Source organism: Gracilinanus agilis, chromosome 3, assembly GCF_016433145.1.
Source record: "Gracilinanus agilis isolate LMUSP501 chromosome 3, AgileGrace, whole genome shotgun sequence".
NCBI lineage: Eukaryota > Metazoa > Chordata > Mammalia > Didelphimorphia > Didelphidae > Gracilinanus > Gracilinanus agilis.
The window spans coordinates 263,610,619-263,638,343 of record NC_058132.1 but is presented as its reverse complement, the minus strand read 5'-3'; the positions used below and the strand labels follow the sequence as shown (position 1 = coordinate 263,638,343).

General features: G+C 35.7%; 1 protein-coding gene across 1 annotated transcript in view; it reads left to right on the top strand.

The window, feature by feature from the left end:
• The window catches only part of SLC4A10 (solute carrier family 4 member 10), a 257,844-nt gene that overhangs the window by 221,641 nt on the left and 8,478 nt on the right, over nucleotides 1-27,725 (top strand). Inside the window, exons 20-24 of the mRNA XM_044669107.1 lie at nucleotides 10,322-10,573; nucleotides 11,733-11,801; nucleotides 14,284-14,457; nucleotides 15,247-15,369; nucleotides 25,332-25,399. Coding sequence (XP_044525042.1) covers nucleotides 10,322-10,573; nucleotides 11,733-11,801; nucleotides 14,284-14,457; nucleotides 15,247-15,369; nucleotides 25,332-25,399 — 686 coding nt within the window. The remainder of the gene's footprint in view (nucleotides 1-10,321; nucleotides 10,574-11,732; nucleotides 11,802-14,283; nucleotides 14,458-15,246; nucleotides 15,370-25,331; nucleotides 25,400-27,725) is intronic.

The following is a 27,725-nucleotide window of genomic DNA, read 5'->3' as shown; positions in this document are numbered from 1 at the left end:
GTTAGACTGAACACTCTCCTTTTCAGTAACCCATGCTAAATGCAATCAACACAGTTATTGAGTGGTTAAAAAAAATCTAAAGCACTCTATAAATATAAAACATGCACTATCTTGTTTTTGTTCTGATATCCTGGGGAATTGCCAACTATTTTCACATGCCTACCCTCGAAAACATAGAAGGGGAAATTTAGATTACCAGAGCAATTGAAATCATGTAGTGTTTTATGGGATTGTTTGAGCCTTGATGAGAAAAGAAAATTTCTTTTATAAACTATTGGATGTAAAGTAGATGTGATGTTAACTTAAAAAAGCACAAAACTCTAGCTATTTATAATAAATAAATGTGTCAAAGAATAACTGTATGGGGAGCAGAAAGTGAAGCTCTGTTATAGTTGGAGAGAACAACTTAATGTATAAGCCTTTTTTTGGAAGATTATACTATATTTATTGTTGTCACATGATCTTGATAATTGCTAAGCTTTGCCTATATTTATATTGTAATAATTTATACATTCTTAGAAAACAACACTTGAGATTAGTGAACGCCTGCAGTAAAAATTTACCCATCTTAAATATCTGGATTTAGATTCCTCAATTTCCCAATTGTCAAATAGTCAATGGGATTTTTTCCTAATCTCCCCACTCCATCCCAACTATTTCTCTTAGTTTTTTTAATATTTTAAATTAGTCTCTCCTCATGCATAAAAGACCATACCAAGTCAGAACAGCCATTAAAGCAGATCCAATATGTCATTGGTAAACATTGTTCTATTCCTTTAATACTTTCCAAGAAGTGATGAAAAGCTCTTCAAGCACCTGCTTTGAAAGGAAGCAAAAAGTTTTAGGCAAAATGAAAGTCATATTATAAACACTGGGAACATTTTAAAGAAGACTGATTTTTGAAGTCTTCATAGATAGACAGAAATTCCCTGATTTTAATAGAAATTTTCCCGAGTAAAGATAGCAGAGTATTTCAATCAGTATCTTGTCTAAGCATTCATGACAGCCTCCTAAAAATGATATAGAATGATAAAGAGATTCAGAGAAAATGCTAATATTTTAAAATCATTTCATAGTCACCTCCTTCTTTTTCTTTTGTCTCACATATCCCTGCTCCAATTCTCAGGGAAGCTTTACATTTACTCTTTATTGTCCTTTCTGTGATTATATATCTAAACAGTCTTCTTTTTTTTTACCTAGTTGAGAAGAATACTTTCAGTCTGAGACTCCTTGAAAAATAATCTGAAGATATCTACTTGTTTTTTATTATAATTTGTTATTTTCATTTTTTATATGAACTCATTTTCTTTTCCTTCTATTTCTTTGGAAACTGAGTTTGACATTGCACCATTTAGAATTTTAAAGTCTTTCAAAGTTATTTTCTTCATAAGACTGATCATTATATAAATTGTTCCCTTAGTTCTGTCCACTTCATTCTGAATCAGTTCACAGATATCTTCCCAGTTTCCTCTGAAAATGTCCATTTCTCCATTTCTGATGGTGCAATAATATCCCATTACATCCATATACCATAATTTACTTAACCATTCCCCCAATAGGCTAGCACCCCCTCAGTTTCCATTTCCCTGCACTACAAAAAGAACTACTATAAATAATTTTGTTCATATGAGACCTTTTCCTCTTTCTTTGACCTCTTTGGGATATATGCCTAACAATGATATTCAGGGGTCAAAGGGTAATCACATTCTATCTACATTTTTCGAAGAGGGTTTTCTCCATGGGGGTGGAGGGAGGTGGAATGTTTTAATCACCTTTTGGGGAAAGAAGTTTTTGTGAAAGTCTAATTAGGTTCATCTCAATGTGCATCTGCAGACAGTTCAGTCTTCCTTGACATCACTTTTAATAAGGAGCAATACAATCACAGATCACTTGAGTAAATGAATGCATTTGCAACATTCTCTTGGCTCCCCATCCTCTTGAGGATTATAGCATTTGATGTGTTCTTTTCTGCCCTCTTTGTCAGCCTGGTTCTTCATGTCAATCTATAGTCTTTCATGTGGTTAACTTGACAGATGCAGGAAATTGCTGCCAAGCTTCGGAATGAATTTTTTCAGCAGTGGCATCTGGGTATCAGATGGTCCTCTTGGCTGGCCTCTTGTCTTGCTGCATGTTGGTTTTAGTGGGGTCTGGTGTAGCATTACCTGTTGCTATGCTCCCTTTTCCTCCCATATGTCCATTTCCTAGGATTCATAGATGAATGTGAGAAACGAAGCTCCTCCAATCCTCTCTCCATCTGAGAATAAATTCCACAGAAACATGTCAGAAGGTAGAGATCTCTCTGTTATGCACCAAAAGGGGGATACTTCCTCTTGGCTGGCATTTATTCCAGCTACTAATTTGGTGAGGAAGTCCAAGGATGTAAAGACACATTTTAAATGAAACTCAAGTAGGAGGACTTTGAGGTGATGTGAATTTCTGGAGAAGCTTTAATTTTTTTAATTTGTATTTAATCAAGATGTATTCCTTGGTACATGAAGCAGTTTAGCAAAATGGTATTTTTATAGTTTCTGTTCTTTCCCTTCAAAGAGCCACAGAATTAATTTGAGAAAATCATTGTTTTTGAAGGAATTATCTATCCTGCCTCTTTTCTCTAAATCAGTACTCTACTTAAAGAGATCTGAAAATTGAAATTGTGCAAATTTAGAGCCCCCTAGGAAGCCATACCTCAAAATGAAACCATAGGGAACATCAGGGTGAGGACAGCGCCAAGGCTACTCTCCCTTACCCCTGTTCCACATTCTTCTTTTGGGGCTTTAAACTCACTTCCACTGCCATCACCACCATCATCTATGTACCTACCACAAGCTTCATTCAGAAGAGATGTTCTAATGGTTAACAATAACCTCAGGTCTTTTATTGTTTTGTGATCTCCAAACTCACTGATGACTTTGGCCAAACCTAGAATTCACAGAACCTCAGAATTAAAAGGGACTCTCAAACTATGCATATTTGTTACAGAGGTTTTGTTTTTCTTGGGGTTTTTTCAAAAGGGAGAGGGATGGGAGGGAGAAAAAAATGCTTGACTGAAAAAAATGCAATTTTTTAAAAAAGAAAGGTATCTCAGAGATCATTTAGTCCAATCTCTATCTAAACATGAATTCTCTCTACACTATAAATGCAGAATAATATTGTCCAAAAAACTCAGAATATGTGGGTTCTAATCCCAATCCCAATTCTGCCACTTACTTCCTGAGTGATCTTGAGCATCTCTCTGACCTTCAGTATCCTCATCTGAAAATGAAAGAGTTGGGGCTGGATAACCTCTGAGGTACCTTCCAGTCCTAAATCTGTGATCCTATGATCTCCAACAAATGAGCAAATGGAACCTAATAATTCTCATTGTTAGGAAGTAAGACCTAAATCTTTCTTTCTATAATAAACACTATTTTTTAAACCTTATCTTCTGCCTTAGAATTGATACTCAGAATTAGTTCCAAGGCAGAAGTGTCAAGAGCTAGGCAATTGGAGTTAAGTGATTTGTTCACGGTAACATAGCCATAAAGTATCTGAGGTCACATTCGAACTCAGGACCTCTCCTCCCCAGGCCTTAAGCTCTATCCACTGGGCCACCAACTATCACAATATATACCATTTCCCCCTAGTTTTGCCCTCTATGGTTAAATAAAATATATCTAATTGATGTACTACATATCATTTCTCCTTCAAAACTATTTTCTTGATTGTAGAAGTGACCTTCCACTAAAATTTATAATTTTATGCTGATTTTTTATGTGTTGTATTGGAAGAGTTCCAGGAATTTACTAACTTAGAATTGTTTGAGATCTTTATTCTTGGTATATATGATTAACCCTTGACAGCCACTCCCTTTTTAAAGATTTTTTTGATATGATCTCTTAATAAGTGATCTTATTTTAACAACCAGGAGAACACTACTAACATTGCATTGAGCCCTCTCTCTCTCTCTCTCTCTTTCTCTCTCTCTCTCTCTCTCTCTCTCCCTATACATATATATGTATATACATACATATATATCATATATATAAATATATATATATATATAATCTTTTCACATTTATTCAGGCAACCACCTGCATTGCTTTTATCCCACATCACCCACATTCCTTTTTGTTGTCTGCTTGAAGCTGCTCAGGAGAAAAAGTTCTCTACATAAAAATTCTTTCATCCTTCCCACTTTATCTTCAAAACATTGTCCTATGTTGACTATTCAATATGGTGTCTTTCTGAGAAAGGTTCTGAAGAAATGGTGAAAAAAAGGAGGGATAACTGATTCAAATGAAAGCCTTAAATTGACATGCACTCAACAAATTCAATTCAGTAAACATTTATCAAGCCCCTACTATGTAAGGAAAAGCAGCATAGGAAATAACAGGAAGAGAATTAGATTTGTTATCATGTCTAGCTTAGCTAATTATTACTTATGTGACTTTGAGCAGGTCTTCCATTTATGACCTCATTTATCTCATCTGCAAAATGAGGGGATTAGACAGGTTCATTTCCAGCTCTAAGTCTTTGTGTATGGCACGGATATTCAGAATGTGTCTTAATCTGAACTCTGTGAACTCACTTAACAAATAGTGATATTTGTTAAAACTGCAATGCAAGTATTATTGATAAACTAGTCCACAGCCCACTTTTTAAAGCAAAAATTCCTGCTTTTTATAGAGGAACCAAGTTATTATTGTCTTTCTTCTTTCTCTTCTTTCTTCCCTTTTACACATTTGACAGGTCCTAGAAGGCTCTGTCTGCTCATTGTTTCATTTATTTGTCCCTGCCTTTCTCCTGACTTCCACCACCTCAGTTCAGTTTTTCATTACCTCTTCCCTAAATTATTGTGAGTCCTGTAAGTGCTCTGTACAGCTGTAGTATCCTATCCCTCAAAATCTATCCTATTTATCACTGCCAAAGTATCCTTTAAAACTACAGCTCTGATGGGCAGCTGGGTAGCTCAGTGGATTGAGAGCCAGACCTAGAGATGGGAGGTCCTAGGTTCAAATCTGGCCTCAGACACTTCCCAGCTGTGTGACCCTGGGCAAGTCACTTGACCCCCATTGCCTACCCTTACCACTCTTCCACCTATAAATCAATACACAAAAGTTAAGGGTTTAAAATAAAAAAAAAATAAAAAAAAAAAAATAAAAAACTACAGCTCTGAGTCTGTCATTCCTGGAATTGAAAACATTCAGTGATATGTATTTGCCTACAAAATAAAGTCCAAGCTGTTTAGCCTAGCATTAGGTCCCTCCCTGATTGAGCTCCAAACTTCCTTTTTAGTCTTATTTTCCACAGTTCCCCTTCATATGTTCTATCCAAACTGGACTACAATGTTGGCTGTTGTTTGAACATGAATTTCATTTTGCCACCTCCAGGAGTGTCTTTGTTCATGCTGTTTGTTCACTTTGCCTGGAACAAGCATAGCTTTTGTAGGGAATGATGAGATTTGTCTAACTGTAGCAGAGGGTGCGTAGATAGAAGGCGATGTTTGGATAAATAAGGTGAAGCCAAATTTTTAAGGGCCTTGAAATCCAACAAAAGAGTTTCAGTTTGCTAAGGCAGGTAGTAAGGAACAATGGTAGGTTATTGAGCAAGTAAGTGATAGCACAGTATTTTAGGAAATTTTTTTCAGGAAGCTGTAAAGTAGGAAAAATTAGGGGACAAAGAGACCAACTATTTCAATAATACAAGCAAAAGAAAATGAAAGCTTTAAGGCTCTATATACCACCTCTCTCCCCAGTTGAACATCATCTCCTTGAGGGCAGGGATTGTTTTCTTTTTTATTTTGTTTTCCCACAGAACCTAGTATAAAGTAGATGCTTAATGCTTGTTAAATTGAAGTGATTTGGTTACTATTAATTTGTTGAAACATGATTTAAAAAAGAATACAAATGATGGCAGAGGAAACAGAGGAAGGGAAAATCTGGGAGACATTTTAAAGATTGGAAAAATCATATTTTGTAGCAGATTGGGCAAAGAAGACCAAGGAGAGGGAAGAACTGAAGATAACTCCAAAATTTCCCAGCCTATGAGCCTAGAAGTTTTGATGGTACAAGTGATTGAGATGAGAAAGCTGGGCAGTGGGGTGGAGTTGGTTTAAGACTTAGAGAGTGAGCTCAATTTTAACATAAGCTTAAGATGACAGTGGGACATCCAAGCAGAGATCTTCCATACTCAAACAACATATGGGACTAGAGAATTGGTGAGAAGTCAAGACTGAAGATATAGCTTTGGGAATCATCTGCATAGAAGTGAGAGTTAAAGCCATGAGGGTAGATGAGCCTGCTGAGGGAATGGATGTAGTGAGAGAAGAGCAGAGGGCCAACTTCAGAAAAAGTGGGTGGTTAACAGTATCAAAAGTAACAGAAAGATTGAGAAGAATGAAGCCTGAGAAATGGCCATTAGATTTGACAAGAAAAAGGTCATCAGTAACCTTTAAGAGAGCAGTTTTCATAGAGTGGTGGGGGTGGAAGCCAGATTGCAATGGCTTCAGATGGTAAGGAGTGGAGGCAGTGTGTGTAGACCACATGTTTGAGGAGTTGGCAGCAAAAGGAAGAAGGGAATGGATGAGAGCTAGAAGGGCTGCAGGCTCAAGAAAATATGTTTTGTTTTGTTTTGCTTTGTTTGAAGATTGGGGAGGCCTGAAAGAAGGAAACCAATAGAAAAGAAGATACTACAGATGCTAATCTCTATCTCACAGATAATTGTGAGATTGGAGTCTCAAGTGAGAAAAATAGGGTCATTCCTAAAGTAAAGGAAGAGGGACAAAGTACAGGTGGGGTGTCTGGGCACAAAAGGGGCCATTTGTCTCATCTTTCTGGTAAGCCGATACCAAGGGTAGGGTCACTCTCAGCCAGAAGACCTGATTATTAAGGAATCACTGGTCTGGATGCCTAGGCAGAAAGTTCCCTGCTGCCTTCACTGACAACTACCCAGAATTTGGTGTCTCAAACTGTGGAAGGTGAGTCTACCAGTTCCAAATCTCCATGGTGCACTGAAGTGGGAAGACCCTGGAAGTTGGGATACTTGATCTGTAATGATATGATGCTTTTCCTATCTTATGGTTGGAAACTCTCATCTCCTGTGTCCCTTAATCTTGTGATTTCTCAAAGTTATTTGCTGAGTCAGCAATCCTCTTTCCTTGCCAATTCTTTCCAAACATTCTCGTTCTCTCTCTCTCTCTCTCTCTCTCTCTCTCTCTCTCTCTCTCTCTCTCTCTCTCTCTCTCTCTCTCTCTTCCTTATATTTTTCTCTGTCCTACTTCCTCTGGCACTCCTACCCTAATTTTTTTTAACAATATCCCCTTCATCATCTATATCTCCATTTTATACTCTTTGTACTTTATGGTAAACACAGAAACCTGGCTTTTTCCAGAAGACACTACATTCTTGGGTACCTTCTCTAAGCTGGTTGCTCTTTCCTGAATGTTCACACTCTACCTTTGGCCAGAAGAATCTTTGCTACTTCCTGACATTTCCTCTGCCACTAGCCTCTTTCTAAACTCTCCTCATTTGAGGTTCACTCTGTCCTTTGACATCTGCCTGTCCCAAACCTAGCTATAGTCATCTACTAGCCCTTAGGACATTCCCCTCCTTTCTCAAAGAGTCTAATACTTGGCACACAGTTTTCTCCTATATCCCTCTCTGTGCCTTACATTTGATAACTTTGATAATATTTGATAATTTGATAATAACTTTGATATTTGATGATTTGATAATGATTCATGTCAAAATCTCCCTTCCTTGCCTTCTAGTTCATCAGTCTTCTCAACTCTCAGTCCCTTCTCAGCTTGCTCAGGCCCTCACAAGGGTGGTCAATACTTAGATCACATCATCACCAAAACTCTACCACCTCCTTTATGTCAAGCTCTGAAATTCCCTTCTTTTCATAATTTCATTTCTTTCTATTCCCCTCTCTACTTCACTTCTAAATTTATTTCCCTTTACTACAACTCTATCCATTCTTTTCTCTCCTAATAGGCATCGATCATATTCTAGCTCTGCATTCCTCTCTTCATACACTTTACCATAGCCCTTCCCCTTCAAACCCTTGTCCTTTTATCCTGTCAACATTTATGCCCTGCTAATCCTGACTTCAGGGTGAACCTCACCATCTGACTTCTGTGTTCCTATTCCTATTCTGCTATATACTGCCAAATGATATCACCCAACCGACTAACTGGATTCATTATAAATTTATGTCATTTAATCTCAATTGTGCCTTCTATACACTCTACCACACTCTTCAGATCAGCTGTTCCAAGCCTTATTTTTTTATCCTCTCTGTGTCTCCCTGACACCCTATCTCTTAGTCAATCTACTTGCCTCCAGCTTTACTGAGAAAATTGAGACCAGCAACCTTGATTCCTTTTTCAACTCCCATGCCCTGTAACTCAAAACCACCACAGAACTTTAATCATTCTCTCCTCTGTTCCAGCCTCTGAAGAAGGAAAAGCCTCTTGTCAAAATTAACCCTTCTACTATTCCCCTGATCTCATCCTTTCCCTTTTTCTCTGTGCTGTCCACAGAGATCATTCCCTTTGCTCTCTCATTATGAGCCTTAACCTTTCTCCACATTCCTCCACTACTGTGCTATTCTCTCTTGGTTCCCTTCATATCTTTTATCACTTTCAATGAACTCATTAATAGAGAGCCCATAATTTGAGAAGAGAAGACTAAGGTCAAAGCCTTGGAATACCCATGCTTAGAGGCATGGCTTCTTCTCATCTTTTATCATCTTCTCATTCTCCCAACATGGATATCCCCTAAAGATTTTTTCCTCAGTCCCCTCTACTTCACAAACTCTCTGATGGTGATCTCACAAGATCCCATGTGTTTAATTATCATTTTTATGCATATAGTTCCTAAACCCATCCCATATCCCTCTTCTAAGCTCCATCCCCACATTGCCACCTGTTTATTGAATATATCTTTCTCTATGCTCAATAAGCATCTAAAATCAATTGTATCTAAAGCAGAATTCGTCTTCTTTTCCCTTAAATATTCACTTCTTCCAAAATTTCTTTTACTGTTGGCATTACCATGCTCTCATGTCACCTAGGTTTCTAACCTTGAATTTCACTGTCCACCACAATCTTCTTTCACATAGCATATGTCACATTTGTTGCCTTCTCTACATTTACCATTATTCAGAAACTCATTATCCCTTGCCTAGACAATTTTGATAGCCTTCTCATTTTTTTTCTCTGCCTTCAGTCTCTCCTTTTTAATTCATACCCCAGACTTGTCAAAATAATTTCCTAAGGCAGAGTCTGGCCATGCTATTTCCCTATTAAAAAACCTGAGGTGTCTCTCAATTACCTTTTATTCTGACTCCAAATCATCTTATGAGCCTTTATAGAATTTATACTTTTCATACACTCTATACTCCATCCGTATTAGATTGTTAGTAATTCCTTGAACTTGATTCCCTATCTCTTGCCTTCATGCATTTTCAGAAGCTTTTCCTTCATCCCTGTCCCTCAAAAACCTTGTCTTCCTTCAAGATTCATTTTGAATGCCACCTCTTCCAAAAGGCTTTGCTTGATTTCTTTCTACGATAGTTAGCATGCACACGTCACTTTAAGGTTTACTTAGTGCATAACAAATATTATCTCATTTTATCCTCAGAAAATCCTGGGAGGTAGGCATTATTTTTATCCCCATTTTGACAAGTGGGGAAACTGATATAAACAGAGGCTAAATAACATGTCCAAGATCAAATTAGGACGTGTCTGAGTCAGAATCTGAACTCACTTCTTTAAGTCTCCAGATCCAGCGCTCTATCCACTATTCCACCTAACTGCCTTTTAATTATATGTGTGTGTATACACACATGATATATATTACTCCCCCAATAAAATATAAACCCCTTTCACTACAGGTATTGTTTGTTTTGTTTGTTAGTTAGTTTCCCTAACTCTATGTACAATATCCTGAAAAGAGTTGAAAAGATTTAATGTTTGTTCAATAGATGTGAATTGAATTTCCTCATATATATATATATATATATATATGTATATGGGAAATATATTGGAAATTTTCATAACATTAATCTGGGTACATATTTTATCTAGAAAAGTATCAGTTTTTGAAATTAATGCTAGCTGCTACACATCAGCCTATGAAACTAATCTTCTAGGTGCTTATTCCTGTAATATCTATCACTTTTACATCTTTGACTTTTATGATATTTTAGTACATTTCACACAAAGTACAAAGTAGCAAATAATATCTCTTGTGTTTGTTCTTGCTGCTGTCAGTGCATGGTGTTACTAACTCCTGGTCTTTCTTAGGGTCTTAGAAGTATCTTTGTTTCCTCCCAACAGAAAGGATGTGGGTACCATCTGGATTTATTGATGGTGGCAGTCATGCTTGGTGTGTGCTCCATTATGGGACTCCCATGGTTTGTAGCTGCCACAGTTCTCTCGATTACTCACGTCAACAGCCTGAAACTGGAATCTGAATGTTCAGCCCCAGGAGAACAACCTAAATTTCTTGGCATCCGAGAACAAAGAGTTACAGGGCTTATGATTTTTGTCCTTATGGGTTCATCTGTCTTTATGACCAGCATTCTAAAGGTAAGTCATGCCTAACTTTATGTGTGAAATCAGGAGACAAAGTATTCGTGTATTGTAAATAATGGAAATTTCTATTTTGTAAAAGTGGTTCAGCAAATTCATCAAAGTTGCAGAATATGTTCTCTTCAATATATTCTTTGTATAATATTCATAATTAATTTTACCCAGAACAAAACCCAGTCTTTGCTGAAAGCAAAAACTCCCAGTTTACATTTAGAATTCCTCTTTAAGTATATGGGCCTCAGTTTCTTATACAGTAAAATGACTAGGGTGGAGGTGACCTCTAAAGTTTCTTTCAAATGTAAATCTCTAATCCCAGGTATATAATCCTTTATTTGACAAAGTAAACGACTAAATTAAATTATAACTCTGATCAACTTCTTGGTAAAAGGTACCTTTTTCTGACTGACATCATTGATCTTTTTTTTTCCAATAAAAATCTAACATATCCTGAATTTGAGGCAGGTTCAAACTAAGTAAAGGGTCTATTTTCTTCTCAGCGGGCAGATATAATTCCAATTAATGATATTGAACATTGCATAGAGGCACTGAGATGAGCAGAGACTTGTCCATGGTTACATTTGCCATCTCCTGTTCTAAATACACCGTAAACCTATTTCATGGCAATTGTCCATGCATGCATTCATTTTCTTATATTTAAAAGGGGAGTTCTACCCATTGTAAAACTTTAAATGATGGTTCCTTTGCCTCACATAATTTAAGGAACAGTTTCAGGAGAGACTAATTAAATTTTAAGCTGTCACCTCACTGAGTTGGCTACAATTTAAAGGATATAGCCAAATTATTTTGCTTTGAATTATAATTTTAAGAATTCTATACATTTTTACAGTGTTCCACATGGTTGTATCCTATATTAATAAGATGATTCCCAATCTTCAAGCTAAAAAGGAAAAAATACAAGTGTTTACAAGCTTCCACTCTGGTGTAGACAAAAGCACCTAGATATTAATTGCATTTTTACTTTTTGGCTTAATATTTTGGCATTGTAGAGACAAAGTTCAAATTTTCTGAAAAGTATATTGTAATACATTTTTCTTTTTCTACTATTGCCACAATAGGAATATCTATAGTAAGCATGAAATAATATCTTAATAAATAAATAGTTATTCTCTCTTTTCTGATTTTCTTCCCTTTGCAGTTTATTCCAATGCCAGTTCTTTATGGGGTATTTCTCTACATGGGTGCCTCATCTCTAAAGGGAATACAGGTAAGTATGTTGTAATAAAAACTTATAGTGAGCTCTGCAATGCTATTTATGGTCAATCCTAATGACAATTGGATAGCCAGCTTAGGAACTAACAGTAGATTAGATCTGAACTTATTCTCCTAAATTGGGTAAGATTTTCCATCACTGCAAAAGGTTCAAAGTAGTACCCTTCTAGCCAGTCACTAACCTCCCTGGATCTTAGCTTTCTTTATTTATAAAATGTGAAGTTGGACTAAGAAGCCTCTGAGGTCCCTTTCTATGCCCTATGCATTTAATCCTCATATCCACAGGAATTGCACTCCTACAGAATTATATTTGTCATTAATAAACTAATATGGGGTGAAACAGATTCCATGCACAAGAAAAATAGAGAGCATTTTCTGAGTAAGTAAAAATTGTATTTTTGTATTGTAGAGATCTAGAGCAAACTATCAGTTCTTAATATTTTCCTTTGCATTTCAAGACCAAGCATTTTACTGCTCTGGGAATCAAAGAATTGATAGTTCTAGGGTAAATTTTGTTCAAAGTTTAATTTACCTCAGGTTGAATAAAGGAACATCACAAACCATGTGTTCTTCCTATGACAAGCCCAGTCTACATTCATTCACTTGTCTGTATAATAAAAACATGGAAAAGAAAAGGCCCAAGGTTGGGGGAGAATCCTTCTTGGCATTTGGCCAGCACAGAACCTCCTTTGTAGGGTAAAAAACCAGCCCCTGACACTTCTGACAAACAGAAGAGGGGTAAAAATTTGGCTCTTAACTCAACATTGAGACAAAACTCATGTAATTTAAGGGAAATCTTGACTTGGTTTTTAAATATCCTTCAATAAAGGGATAAGACAGTATGGTAAGAGTGGCCTGTACAAGGAAACTTTTCAGAGAAGTCATATAATGTAATTTTCCCATCCAAAAGTTCATTCATTCACAGAACTTTCCTCCCAGAAAAGTACACTTCCAAATGATTTGGGGCTTCTGTAAGGCAATCAGGGAAAAGTGCCTGAAGAGGTTTTGTTTGTTTGTTTTGCTGGGTTGTTGTTTTTTTTGCCTTTGGCAAAAGTTCCACTAGCACTAATTTCATCTCTAAGTGAAAAGTATTTATTATTAGGCCCCAGGCTCACATAAATACAGCAGCATAAGTTTAAGAAACAAAGTAAAATAGTTTTGATAGGTTTCAACAGATTTTTTTCCCCTAATTCCACTCACATGATTTTGTACCCATGAGGTTTAGAATTAAACAAAAATGTCAAGTTTTGGAATTCTTTGGGGTGTGAATCTTTCAAATGAGAATTGAAGAAAGCATTACCCAAAGGCCTAGGAGAGAAATCTGATGAGTTTTAAGGAGCAACAAATGAAAGACGATGTAAAGTCCTTCCTGGAGAGTTTGGTGAAAAAGGAAATTGAGCCTCCAGGTCTGGGGCTTCAGACATTAGTGATTGTAGAACAATGGAAAGGCAATCTGAAGAAAAGAAAAATGCAATTTTATAATTTTTTAAAATGTTACTATTACTTGAATGTTAGCTACTGAACATTTGTTAAGTATTGTACCAATATTAAAAAGGGAAAAGTTAAATTGTTCCCCTCTGTGTGGGAGGATTCTATAGAAGTTACCTGGTTGTTTGGCAATATTAAGAAACTTATTATCTAGGCTTCTCACTCTGAAACATGGTAGAAAAAACACAGAGATCACAGTGTTCTCACATATACTGTTTCTGTATTCAGCTGCACAGTCACTTCTATATTCATTCCAACACTTTGAAAACCCAAAGTAAAGCAAATGTGCCATTTAAACAATAACAATTCAAACACCCACACACCAAGGTACAATTATGCAATTATACAGCTTCACAACTGGAGAAAGGTTCACTGGGAAAAATTAGTTCTAGAATCTGAGACATCCATATGCAAGGCAAGTGATTTCATTTTACTTTCCTCTCTCCTTTTACAGGAAGGTTCTGCTTTATAAATTTTGCTCTACACACGCATATATAAGGACAGATTACTTTTTTAAGCATTCAAAATAAATTATTACAAAAACTTCCCTTGTTTATCCTCCATTGAACAGTAACCTCTAAAAATATAACAGCATTTTGGTGGTTATTTATTACTTAAAATGATAGTAATAATGGTGATTCATCTTCACCTTAGGGACATTCTCAGTTAAGTAGCTGTGGGTGGGAATAAGTTCACCGGATAAATGAATCTCCCCCCCCCCAATATCTTATCTCATCTCCTAATAAAAAGAAATATGATTATCAAATTTTAAAGCTTCCCATTATTATTAAGATGAGAGCATGAGGCTGAGTGGAGGGACAGCTTAGTCACATTGAAAACCAGGAAACTCGAGGTACCTAATTCTCAAATGGAATAAAAAAAAAATGTAAATGGAATGTTGAGTGAAGCTAAAATGTTAAGACTGCAATGTCAATTTATGTTTTCTTTTGTATTATTAACCAAAGCAATTTATTTAATTTCTCTGACAGTTCTTTGATAGAATAAAGCTTTTCTGGATGCCAGCCAAACACCAGCCAGATTTCATATACTTACGGCATGTACCCCTTCGAAAAGTCCATCTCTTCACCATCATTCAGATGAGTTGCCTTGGTCTCCTTTGGATAATCAAAGTTTCCAGAGCTGCCATCGTCTTTCCCATGATGGTATGAAAACACTATGTCTCCTCGTTAGCTCCCTCTATACAAGGAGCTACGTGTGGACACTTTATTGTATCCTTCATTCATAGGATAAGAAGTGGGAAATACAATTAAACTGAAATAAATTCATTTGGATGAGACTGTAGATTAAAACTAGAGACTAAAATTAGGATTTGGATTATCCATATTCGTTTTGTCTCCTTAACAGTGAGGATAATTGACAACGGATTAAATTTAGGAGGAAAAATAAATGTTTAAAAACTACCTAAACTTGACATTCATGTGCAAATATCATGATGAAAGGAGTATTTTGGAAGTGAGTGAATTTAAACCTCTCAGATGTTCCATAATTTAAAAGAGATACTCAACACAAAAATAATGTCAATATAGAAAAATGCTATTATTGTTGTTCTTTGTCTCTAATGCTGATATTAAATAAAAAACAAGAGTTAATAGATTTTGATGAGAAGAGCAAGATAAGCTTATCTTAGCCCTATTTCATAACTGAAATTTGAATTTAAATTTTTCTTCCACCATTATGATTATCATGTGCCCAACCATTCCATATTGGGGCCCACAATATTTCAAAAAAATTATTACTTTTGGGCTAGGAATAATTTCAAATCCTAAGCAACGTGGTCCAGAAAATATATGCGCCATACACGGCTATACTAGCATTTATTTTTATATCAACCAAAATAAAACATTTTAATGTAATTTGAAATGTTTCCATTAAATGCTATGCACATATGGTAGGTTTACTATGCTTTGAAATTATATCCCTCTTTGCTACAGGTATTAGCTCTGGTGTTTGTAAGAAAATTGATGGATTTACTTTTTACCAAACGAGAATTAAGTTGGTTGGATGATTTGATGCCTGAGAGCAAGAAAAAGAAATTGGAAGATGCTGAAAAAGAGGTAGGTCAGAGAAAAACAGTATTGGATTTTTTTTTCATGTTAAAATTCAATTCTCTTTTAGTAATGAAACTCATCATTTCCTACCCAACCATTGGCCCTGAATAGCAAAAGTTCTTTGAAACAACTAGATTACCCTATTTTCATCTTATATAATCACTGATCCTGACAGATGTGAATTGCCTAGATGGAGAGCTTAGAATTTGACACCAAAAAAACTGGCATTTGGAAAGAAAAAAAAAAGAAAATATATGCTTGATGTGTTTAAACCAAGACACACTGAAAATATAAGGCTATTTTAAGAAATGATAACTCCTATTTATAAAGCGAGCCAAGTCACAAATTCCATTGAATTCGTAAGATAATTTGAACATCTATATATACCATCTTCAGGTGCTATTATTGGTTTTTTAAACCTCTATCCTGAGTATAGCAGACAACTGATAATGAACTGTATTGTCTCCCAATCCTTCCATGTATAAAGTCTGACTCTTGGTTTAATATGTAAGAAAGCAAGGAACATATTATTACTGGCATTTTGTTAGGAAAAAGAAGTATGTGTTGGGCAAGAGACTAAAGCAAAAATGCTGTTGCTACTTGGTGAGTTTAAATACTGAACAGTGAGAAATGTTGATTCGAGGTGCTTTTTCAAAGTGGTGCAAGGTTGATCTAATTGAGTTGTTTTCAGAAAAAATGTTCTTAATTATTTTCATGGTCTACTTCTCTGTCCCATTTGTTTCATATCCTAAAAGAAATATGTCATTTTTGGTACTTCTGCACTATAATTCATCACTTTCAATGTGATAAGGTTACTTTTACTTGTTTTGTCATTTCTAAATTTTGGGAGCTATTCTTATAGCTATTTAGGCAGTTATATAATAATGTGGAAGACATAGAGTTTGCAAATGACAAGATTAACTAGTAAAATATTTGACATTAATTAATCACGTCTTTAAAAATAGAAAAAGAGAAAGGAAGTTAACATTTACAAGAAAATATTTGGTAAAGACTTAAAAGTCTTTATATTTGTTCTCTATATGAGAAGTATATTGAATTCATCCACTTGTTATAACCCATATGTTACTGTACCCACAGATAAGTTCCTCAGTCTTCATTTTTGCTCAAACACTTCAGTGCCAACTTTTAGAAAATAAAGACTCATGTTGAGACTTCTGTCCATTGTTTCTTGGAGAACCATATCTAAGTAGTGGAATTGCATTGTTACAGGGGTTTCCCACCCCCACCCCCACCCCCGTGGTCATTTCATTGCAAATGGTCTCTCCCTCTTGATTAACCTAGTATGATGAAATAACTATGTACTAAAGAATACCTGAGAATCTTAATCTTTTGAAAATGATCTAGAAGGCATTTTTTAATAGCATTTTCTCCAGTGATATGTCAAATTCCGGAATGACTGCTAGTTCTGTGTCTTTCCAAGTGCACCACAGAGGTCAGTATTTTAAAAATTTGCTTGAAACAAACAAAATAAAATGGCACCCTACAAGCACAATATCCAATAGTCCTGGTTTCTTTTTCTAACCTTAGTTTTAGTTAATTTCTGGTATATTTGTTCTTTAGACACCAAATTCTCCCCACCCCCTCACCATAAAAAAGCCAGATGGAGCCCAATACAGACTAAATCTGAAGGAGATCAGAATCAACAAACATATTCTCAAGACTAAATCATTGATATTTGAGACTAAAGAACCACCTGACTTTTCTGTCTTCAAATTGCCTTGGATATGTATTTCCTTTCCACATGCCTGCCCCACCAAGGAAATACAAATCCCTTGAGGACAAGAACCACTTTGATTTTATGTTGGTCCCACCAAATCTAGTACAAAACCTTGCACAAAGTAGACAACCTGTTAAATATTTGTTGAATTCAATTAGGTAATTTAATTAATTATATTTATTCTGAATTCCAGCTTTCTAGCTGAATGCAATTTGTAAGTAGGTTTCTGAACCAAAGATTTGCATACAAAGTTTGCTGAATGTGATTCTCCCAGCCTTTCCAACCTTTCATTGTTTTATCAGACACACCAAACAGTAACTAATATCTTATTTTCTGTGATTGCCTGGTCTGTATTTTTTATTGAATGTCTACTTTGCACCACCTCTGGTAAGACAAGCATACTAACTGCTTCATTAATATAATTAATCCAACTATGACTCTCCTCTCAAGCCATGCACTATACCTTAAACTTTCTCCCTTTCTGACTTGCCAAGATCATTTTCTTCTCTCATCCTTTCCGACTTTAAAAAATTATTTCCCTTGGGATTCTAAAGCAAAAGTTTTCTCCTCCTAAAGGAATATCTTTTCTTCATTTAAAGAACATTCCAAACCTCCCTTTATCTCTCTTTCAAATGAGATGAGAAAGAAACATATTTTTATGGTTTTCTCTTCCCCCATCATATAAAACATAATGCCTTTGTTTCTATCTTCTTTCAGATTTACTATTTTCACTATTCTGAACCATTAATATATTCTATTTCATAAAGCCATAGTTGGACATTCTACAATGTTTTCCTCTTGATGTGATTCCATATGTCTTCATGCTGGTTTTAAGTTACCTGAGAGTAAGGACCCTGTCCAAGTCATTGATCTTCTACTAAACATAACACAGTACAATACTCTATTGGCTGCTGAGTATGTTTTGACAATGAAGAGAATTTTATAAACAGTTAAATGATATCTCACGTCATAAAGATATTTATTTTCTGAAAGAATTATATATGATTGATTTGGACTGCCCAAATTGCATGTGTCCACTAAGACAGAACCTTGGTATGTGTTAGAAATTGAAAAATAGGTAGATAAGTTTATGAAAGATAGAATACCCAGAGATGACCCTTTACCACTGATTTGAACCTTTAACATTAGGCTTCTTGTATTCTCTTCTCTCTTCTTTGATTTATTAGTTGTGTAATCTTAGCCAAGTCACTTCATGTTTTGGGCTCTCTTCTATAAAATGAAGGAGTTGGACTATGCCTAGTATTTTTATAGTGCTTTAAGATTTACGTGCTATCTTTTCTGACATGAAACTCACAATCACCATATGATTTTTATAGGTATTATAGTTTATTGTTATTCAGTCATTCTAGTCATGTCAAACTCTTCATGACATCATTTGGAGTTTTCTTGGCAAAGATACTGGAGTAGTTTGATGTTTCCTTCTTCAGCTCATTCCACAGATGAGGAAACTAAGGCAAACAGAGTTAAGAAATTTGCCCAGGATCACATAGCTAATAAGTGTCTGAGACCAGATTTGATCTCGGGAAGATACACCTTTTTGCTTCCAGGTCTGGCACTCTGTCCACTGTGCCACTTATCTGTTTTAACATTTTAGACACAGAAACTGAGACTGAGATATATCAGGTGGCTTACTTGTTCATGGTCACACAGTTGGTAAATGTCAGAAGCCAGTTTTGAAACCAGATCTTCTTAACATCATGTCCAACGTTTAATCCAAATCTAGTGCTTTAGGTAACTTCTAAAGTCCCTTTGAACTCTAATCTATTTGGGATGTACTTTTGTTTAACTGTAACATAGGAAGAAAAATAAGGCCAATGACAATGTTGAAATAATCTCTTGGTGAACACAAAATAAATTCCTGACCAGTGCAGAAATAATTATGCATCTGACAGTTGGGAAGAACAAAAGAAGCATAGAAACATTCATTCTTCTGCTTGAAATAAATATTAAAAATGTCCAGTCAATATGGAGAGTAGGAGGGTTAGACTAAAAACTCCCATGGGTTTATTTTCAACTTTGTCCAGCAGACCTCAGCATTTGGCTTCCTGAAGGCTTATGGTATCAACAGCAGGATGGAGCCAGTCAAGAGAACTCATTGTGTCTTACTGGGTTTTTCCTTTTCTATCATTCCATTTTCTAGTATATTATCCAATAAGATAATAAATGGATTAAAGGGGTTATCAAAATGCTTTCTTCCTAATATTGCATTTCTCTGATAGCCTGAACTAGTAGAACAACTTCAATAGAAGTCTGGCAAGATGGTAAATTTCAGGAATGTCTCTAACACAACATCTAAGCTGCTCCCTGAGACTCTAATTTAAAGCAGGTTCACCTCTTGGCCTCCTGATGATAGTTACAAGTCTGTACTTTCATCCTGTGGGGTTTTCCTCCCAGTAGCACACTTCCGGTCTCATGGCATTGAGAAAACATTAGGTTGACCTTAAAATTCAATAATGAGCTAAGCAGAATAAATAGCTACACAGGCCAGTCCAAGGTCGCAGAGCTTCTGTTCCAAATTTCCATGTGCTTCATGCATATGCATATACATATGTTTCAGTTTTTAGAAAGAAAGGATTATAATCAGGGTAGAAATGAATATTGGAACCCTGACATTTTACACATTGCTCTGTGTAAATGAAAGACTTAAGAATCAAATTCTGGATGTCCAAATGTGTCTGGAACACCAACACCCCTCCCTAGTTAAATATTTCTCAGGACTTAATATCTATCCAATAGAAAAGATTTTGTATATTCTACTAACAAGGAAGATTATGGTTGCGTTTTTGATCAAGTCCATTAGAGAGTCCGTTTCAAACAAATTTCATTGACTTGTACTTTCCTAGCATTTGAACTGTGGGGAAGTTATAAAGTCATGAATTTTGTGTAGAATATAGGTCATTTGAATGTTCACCATATATATGGAAGGAAGCAGTGGAGAAGAGACAAAAAACAAACAAACAAACAAAAGCAGAAGACAAGGTCCTCCAGAGACTTATTCTGTTGGAGAGACTCAATGCTCATAGCAAAGCCTGCAAATGTGCCCATTGCGAAAAGCATTCTATGAATATTTGGTGCCTGAGCCTTAATCATAGGGCTTGGTCAGGAAAGGCAGAGGTTAGTAAGTAATGTTTAAGACAAATGAGAAATAATAATGGAATCCTAAAGTAAGAAAGAATCTCTTATTGATAGAAAGGGCTGCGTCTCAAGCTCATCAAATGTAGTAAATTGGGAGGACTTTTCAGAATAGTCAGAAAATTCTTGAATTTTCAATAAATGTCTATATTTTCAAGGATATTGGACACACTTCTTAATATGAGGTTTATTATATTAAAGTTGTTCTCTCCGAAGCATTTTTTAAGTTATCAAAAAAAAATAAATTTTGCTTTGTGATTGAGCCTTTTTGTGAAACTGCACCTGTGATCTTACCAGCTCCAGGTGAGGAACTTCTTTTACCAAAATAATTCTGCACCTTCTTTGCAATTTAGTCTTAGAGAATTGTCTGGGGCGCTAAGTTCTTAAGTGACTAGCTCATGGTCACACAACCCCTATGCTGGGAATCCAATTATTACTGACTCTTAAACCAGCCACTAAACAACTAAGGCTGCCATTTCTTCTACCACATGGAAATGGTTGCTCTTGCTTTCTTGGCTTGAAATTGTAGTGCTTAATAATACTTCCAAAACTTAATGATAATTGTAATACTAATGATAATGTCTTGCATTTTAGGGACTTAAATCAATTTAGAAGTGCTCTCCCACTTGCAAATGGTGAATCTACTTAGTTCTTACTTCATTAATAATTTAATGACTTATAAGAGCCCAAGAGGTGGAGGGACAGAATAAGTATTTAAATAGTGCTTACTATGTACTAGGCATTGTGTTGTGTTTTACAAATATTATTGCATTTTATCCTCATAACAACTCTGTGAGGTAGGTGCTATTATTACTCTTATTTTACAGTTGAGAAAACTGTAGCAAACAGAGGTTAAGTGACTTGCCCAGCACATATATTTAGTAAGTGTCAGAGGTCAGAATTGAACTCTGATCTCCCTGAATCCAGGGCCAGCACTCTATCCAATGCACAATCCTCAAGTGACTGAGTCTTCTGTTTTTGATTGAGAAAACAGCCATCAGAATTTTTATTTGCTGGAGTGAAATTATGCTTTAAACATCTTCAGCACCAGAGTTTTTTTTTGTTTCTCTTTTTTCAAATTGTTTGAGAGCAACCATGTAGACAAAGCCTCAGTTTTAAAAATAGGAACAATAACAATTTGAACTTATCTAAAACTTTATAGTTTACAAAGTATTTTTGCATATATTCTTTTATTATCAAAACAATTCTGAAACTTTGATAGTACATTTAACAGAAGACTGGGACTGAGATTTTATGGGATTTGGTTTTGGTCACTTATCTTAAAGATAAAGCAAGACTTCAAAACTGGCCTCTTTTGGAGATTTCTGCGAAGTCCAGAACTTTTTCTAAACCAAAGACTTGCTCCTCAGTAGTGACAGATGTCAACCATTTTTTTAAAAGAGTATTTTCCAGGGCAGCTGGGTAGCTCAGTGGAGTGAGAGTCAGGCCTAGAGACAGGAGGTCCTAGGTTCAAACCCGGCCTCAGCCACTTCCCAGCTGTGTGACCCTGGGCAAGTCACTTGACCCCCATTGCCCACCCTTACCAATCTTCCACCTATGAGACAATACACCAAAGTACAAGGGTTAAAAAAAAAAAAAGAGTATTTTCTGGGAATTGTGACACCTAAGATATAATCTTATCTATACACAGATTTGATAGATTACAGTCATTAAAAAATGAGCAAGGAAAGAAAGAATATACCACTATATTTATCAAAGTTCATTGTCATCTGCTTAATCTTCCTGTCTTTCAAACTCATTTCCTTTAACTACCCCAACATAAATTCACTTCTAAGCTTGTATCTCCTGCCACCACCTCAACCTATTTTTGTGGCCACCACTACAGTAAAGCAAATGCCTTATTCTATGCTTATCTAGCTCACACTTACCCTTTGAGGCTTAGCTCATCCTATCACTCTTTGTGAAAACCTTTGTTGACTATTGCAGCTCATGGAATTTTTCCTCTTTCTAGGTCACTTTTTGTCTGTAAGGCTTATTTGGATGACTTTGTACCACATTTATGTGTTTTATTTCTGCAACTCTAATGCAAGCTCTTTAACAGAATTCTACAGCCCTCACATTTTAACAAAAAAAATCCTTTGGGGGTTTTACAGGTTCTCATAAATAGCTCAATAAACATGTGTTGAAATAATTGTTTGATGGTCAGCTGGGTGGGTCAGTGGATTGAGAGCCAGGCCTAGAGATGGGAGGTGTGTCCTGGGTTCAAATCTGGCCTCAGATACTTCTCAGCTGTGTGACCCTGGGTGAGTCACTTAACCCCCATTGCCTAGCCCTTACCACTCTTCTGTCTTGGAACCAATACACAGTATTGATTCTAAGATGGAAGGTAAGGATTAAAAAAAATAATTGATTGACTTATTGATGGTGGGTATCACTTGAGTTTTCCAGGTCTCAGGTTCCTGTTTCTTGCAAAAAAAATACCAATATCTCTCTTTAGTTATTAGTTTGAAAAATATTTTGAGCTCCTGTCAATTTTTAATGTGATTATTCACTTGGTCATTTTTGCCAAGTGTCTGCCAATCACTCCGACATCCTGAGGAAAAGAGCTACTGATTATTGGTGCTTTTAAGTTTTGCAAAGAACTCCTCTTCCTTCCCCTTTTATGTATAATTTCACACGATCTTCACAACAATCCTTTTTCACCATTTTGCAGATAAGGAAACTGAGGTGGAGAGTATGAAGTGACATGGTATCTAAGGCAGGATTTGAACTCAAATCTCTCCTGCCTTTCCATACAGTGCCCTACTCACTCCTCCATCCAGCTACTTCACCCTCCAAAGACCCTGAATGTCTCACTGTTAACTACAGAATGAGATTATGCATAAAGCAGCTGAGCCCCATCAAAGGAGGCTTAGTAACTGAAGTGATTCAAGGACTTTGTTTCAAAGCATATTTTTACCTTTGAGCCCCTCCCTTTGCATGAATCCTCTGAATGCCATTATGGCAGGGCTGCTTCCTCTAGCGGCGTCTGTTCTTCTGTGCAGTTGATGTATGTTGGGGGGCTGATTGCCTTGAGGTCAGTCCATGGGACCCCTCCTGTCTGAGAAGATGCTCCTCCCAAGAAGCATGTCTCTCTCTCTCTTTTTTTTTTTTTTTTTTTTGGTTTCCTTATTGAGATGCCTGAGGGACGCAGCATGCCTTCTCTGTGCTCCTGCGGGCCCACCCAGCTTCCTTCTGGCACTGAAAGCAGCCGATGCGCTGCCACCTTTCTCTTCAGATAAGCATGACTTGGAAAAGCTATCTTTAGAGGTGATGAGTTTTTGTTTGGATGGAATTATGACTTGTATGAAGCCCACGCATGCTAACAAGCCACAGAGTGCAAAATAATTATTGAAAGTAATTTGAAAGAAAAGTGGAAAATCATCTAAAGGGGGAAAAAAAATCACATTTGCTCTCAAAGCTTTGGTCTTGGTCCTCTATGGTCAGGTCAACTGACCCCTGTTAGCTCTGACTTCATCTCTGGGCAATTTATCCTTTATCCTTTTTTTTTTATTCACTGAACTACTTGATATTTTATTCAGAGTGAGAAAGAATATACCACATACAATGCTTCTCATTCACTGGAGAACCATGGAAAAAAGTGTTGCATTACATAGAGAGCTATCTCTTTTGGGAAGCATTGCTTCAGCATTCTAGTCTTTCACTCATTTTCTATGGAAGTATAACTTATGAAATCACTTTGTGATTTTCTTGTTGTCACAACATTCTACTTTTATTTTACTCATCATGTGGCAGCTGTTAACTTTCCACTTTGGCAGGATACATTTGCTATCCCCCCCATATTCTCCATGATGATCACATTATAGGTCAGAGCAATGTATACACTGTAACCTCTTTTTCTTCAAACCAACCATCTCCCAGAACCAAAGAACTATGTCCAAATGCATAATATTCAAACACTATTCAGAATCAAAAGAAATACAATCTACCATGAGATTGGTATAATAGTGATATAAATGCAAATTATCCATTTTCATGCTCATTGTAATAAATTAATGAAACCCCTCATCAAGTCCTTTTAAGACATTCAAGTTTTGACACTTGGATCTTGGACACTTTGACATCTCGGAAACAACTAGAATTGAAACTGTTCCTTCTGTGGTCAACAATTTAAACCTGATGATTTGATGACCAGGTCAACAATCCTGATGATTTAAAATGGTCCTTAATATTTTTTCAAACTTGGGAAATTTAATTGGCCTCTTTTGCAGACAGGCACGTGAACTCTGAATCATAACCTAGAAATAGCTGAACTTACTCTTGGGATATATAGCAACAATAGTTTGTTTATACCAAATACCATACATGACACAGTACTTTTCTTACTATTATTTCACTGTAGCCTTTAAAGCTAATTTTATTTGGGAGGCATAGATTCAGAACTCTAAAGGACACCTGATCATTTAAGTAACAGAGAAAGGAGATTTCATCATTAGGAGTCTCATTGTATTCTTATTCTTGATCATGATATAATTGAATGATTTTTTTCTCTCTCTTTTTTTTTTTCGTAAGAGTAAAAATATAATTGCAAAAGAAAACTTTAACCATGGGATTTAATGGTGAAAACGACCCTTGAGAAAGGCCTTCATACATTCCTCGAGCCTCTAGACTATATTTCAATCACCTCAAAAAGAAAACTACTTCCCCTTACTTGGAAAAGATATGGAGGAGTATATCCCACCAACTCCCTTGATAATATTCTGGAATGTAGTCCAAAATCTTGAAGTCCTCATTACATAACAGTGAATTTAGTTCACAGTTTTAAAAAAATTAGTATAAAAACTCTTTTTGAAAATGAATCAGATTTTCCATTGAGTGACATGAAAAAGATTGTTAACACTTAAATTATATCATTTTGGGTAACATACCCTTAATTACTTGTGTTCTTGGTAACTGATGTTTCATTAAAAGAACTCATGCTAACGTTAATAAATACAAACAAAGGAGAGGGTCTTAGGGTTAATAAGCTAATGAAACATTAATCCATCCCTCTTCTTTAAAGTAAAATAGAGATATATCAGGTGTAAGGTACTTACTTTGAGTGTTGTCTTCCCAGGAAGAACAAAGTATGTTAGCAATGGAAGATGAGGGCACAGTGCAGCTCCCACTGGAAGGGCATTATAGGTAAGATGCTTTCTTTAATTTAGTGTTTACTCTGTAACCTTTAAGAAGCATAATTTTGAAGCACTACAAGCTCAATGAATTTTATTCTTGAATGTGATAACTGGGTAAATTTCTATTGTTGCTGAAATCCAGAGGTAGCATGGGAGTCAGGAGACCAAACTTGGGTTCCAAGCCCAGCTTGGCCACATTCAACTGTGTAATCTTCAGTTCTGCCCCTCAACTGTTTGATCTCACACTCTCAGCTGTGTGAATTTCAGTAAGTCACCTCCTTCTCTAGTTATCACATTCCTCATAAATAAATATATGAAGGAACAATTGAATTAATTAATCCCAGTGGTCCCTTTACCCTATTCTCCCTTGGAGCCAATACATAATATTGACTCCAAGATGGAAGATAAGGATTTTGAAAAAAAAAGTGATATGAAGAAAGGTAAAAACAGTCCCTGCTCTCAAGGAGCATGCATTGTAATGAGGAAAATAATCTGTAAATTACTAGTAATATAAAGATAGATAGAGAGTAGCTGGAAGATAAAGTCTATCATTCTATAGGTCTCCTGTGGGTCACACAGCAAATAAACTTTAAATCAGGGAATTGTGCTTCTGAGCTTATGTTTCTATATCCACTACCACAATGTCTATAATTTTCCCTAAAAAGGTAGGGACTGGGAATGGCCTCCTACAGAAGTTGAGATTTGAACTCTTGAAATCCAAAGAAATGAAGATACAAAGGTGAGGGTCATGGAAAAAAAAGCCAATGCAAAACCTTGGAGGCAAGAGATGGTGTGTTCTGTGGCAAATTTGTTGGTTACTCATTAAGTTGATGATCTGCTGAATATATTAACTCTTAGACTTTTCTGGTAGAAATTTGTCAATGAGAACTTTCAGTTAGTCCCAACTTGAAAGACTCATTAGCCATCCCAATTAGATCAGTAATCACTTTAAAAAACAGAGTGGGAAAGCTTTTTAACCCCCCCCCCACAAAAAAAACACACAAAAACCCCCCAGAAAGTTGCTTCAAAGGGAATTTCTATTAGACATTTATTGTAGGTAATATGTGTATATAATTTATTATAGATTTTATATGCATAATATAAAACTATAAAATATAATAAATATAATATAAAATATATAAAACAGGTAAACTTAAAAGCTTGTTTATGTGTTAATATACATCAGATCATTCTCCCAAATGTAAAATTCTTCTGTGCTCCAAATAATGATTTAACTATATATATATATATATATATATATATATATATATATATATATATATCAACTCTAAAATTTGTAACAATTTCCAAGTATTTTATCAAAAACTACATCTCTTTGCCATAACTTTTAATTTTTTTTACTTATTACTTTGCTTGGTTAACTAACTTATAACTAAATTTATACTATCGACATTTAAGTTTGGATAATTCAAAAAAATAAGGAAAAAAAATCTTCTTCTATTGGAGCAATTTATATATGTGTGTTGCAATACTGAAGAATAAGAGCGAACAGAGGAAATTTCCATTGCAGGATCTAATGTTAAAACTGGATTCCAGGATCTTTTATGATTATATACCACTTAAAACTGAGCATGAGAAACAAAGGCATTTCCCTCTTAGACAGTTAAAGAGAATCAATGTGGCATAGTAGATATTAAGATGTAATCTCAGAAGCAAGAAGCCCTAATTTCAAGTCCTATCTCTGACAGATATTTGCTGTGTGACCCACAGAAGCCCTACAGAATTATAGACTGCAGGAGTCCAGTGTGATCTTAGAGCTTTTCAAATACAATCTCTCCATTCTATGGACTTTAAAATGAGGTCCAGAAAGGCTAAAAATCTAAGCTCTTTGAGAACAAGGATTGTTTTAATTTTTTCAGTCTTATATCCTTAGTGCTTAGCATGATGCCTGGAACTTAATCATATTTGTTAACTGACTGATTGCCCCCAGGGACACAGAGTTAGAACATCTAGTTTTTTTTTTTTTAAAAAAGACCATTAAGGAAGGGGGAACTAAAGACATTGACCCTCAATCTGAAGATATTCATTCAGTCATTCATTAACGATTTATTAAGTACATACTGTGTACTAGACACTATTAGATGCTGAAAATATCAAAACAAAAAATGAAACAATCTTTTCCCTCAAGGTACTTACTTACATTCTACGAGAAACATGGAAAAAACAATAACTTTACTCTTTTCAACATGAGCCCAGCTGTGACCTCTGCATTTTCCAGTATATAAGTAATTAAGGCAATGATTTCCTTATTCAAATTCTGGTTCTATTCTGTGATTCATGCACTGAGAAATCTCTTTGTGGCTTGAGGACCGTCA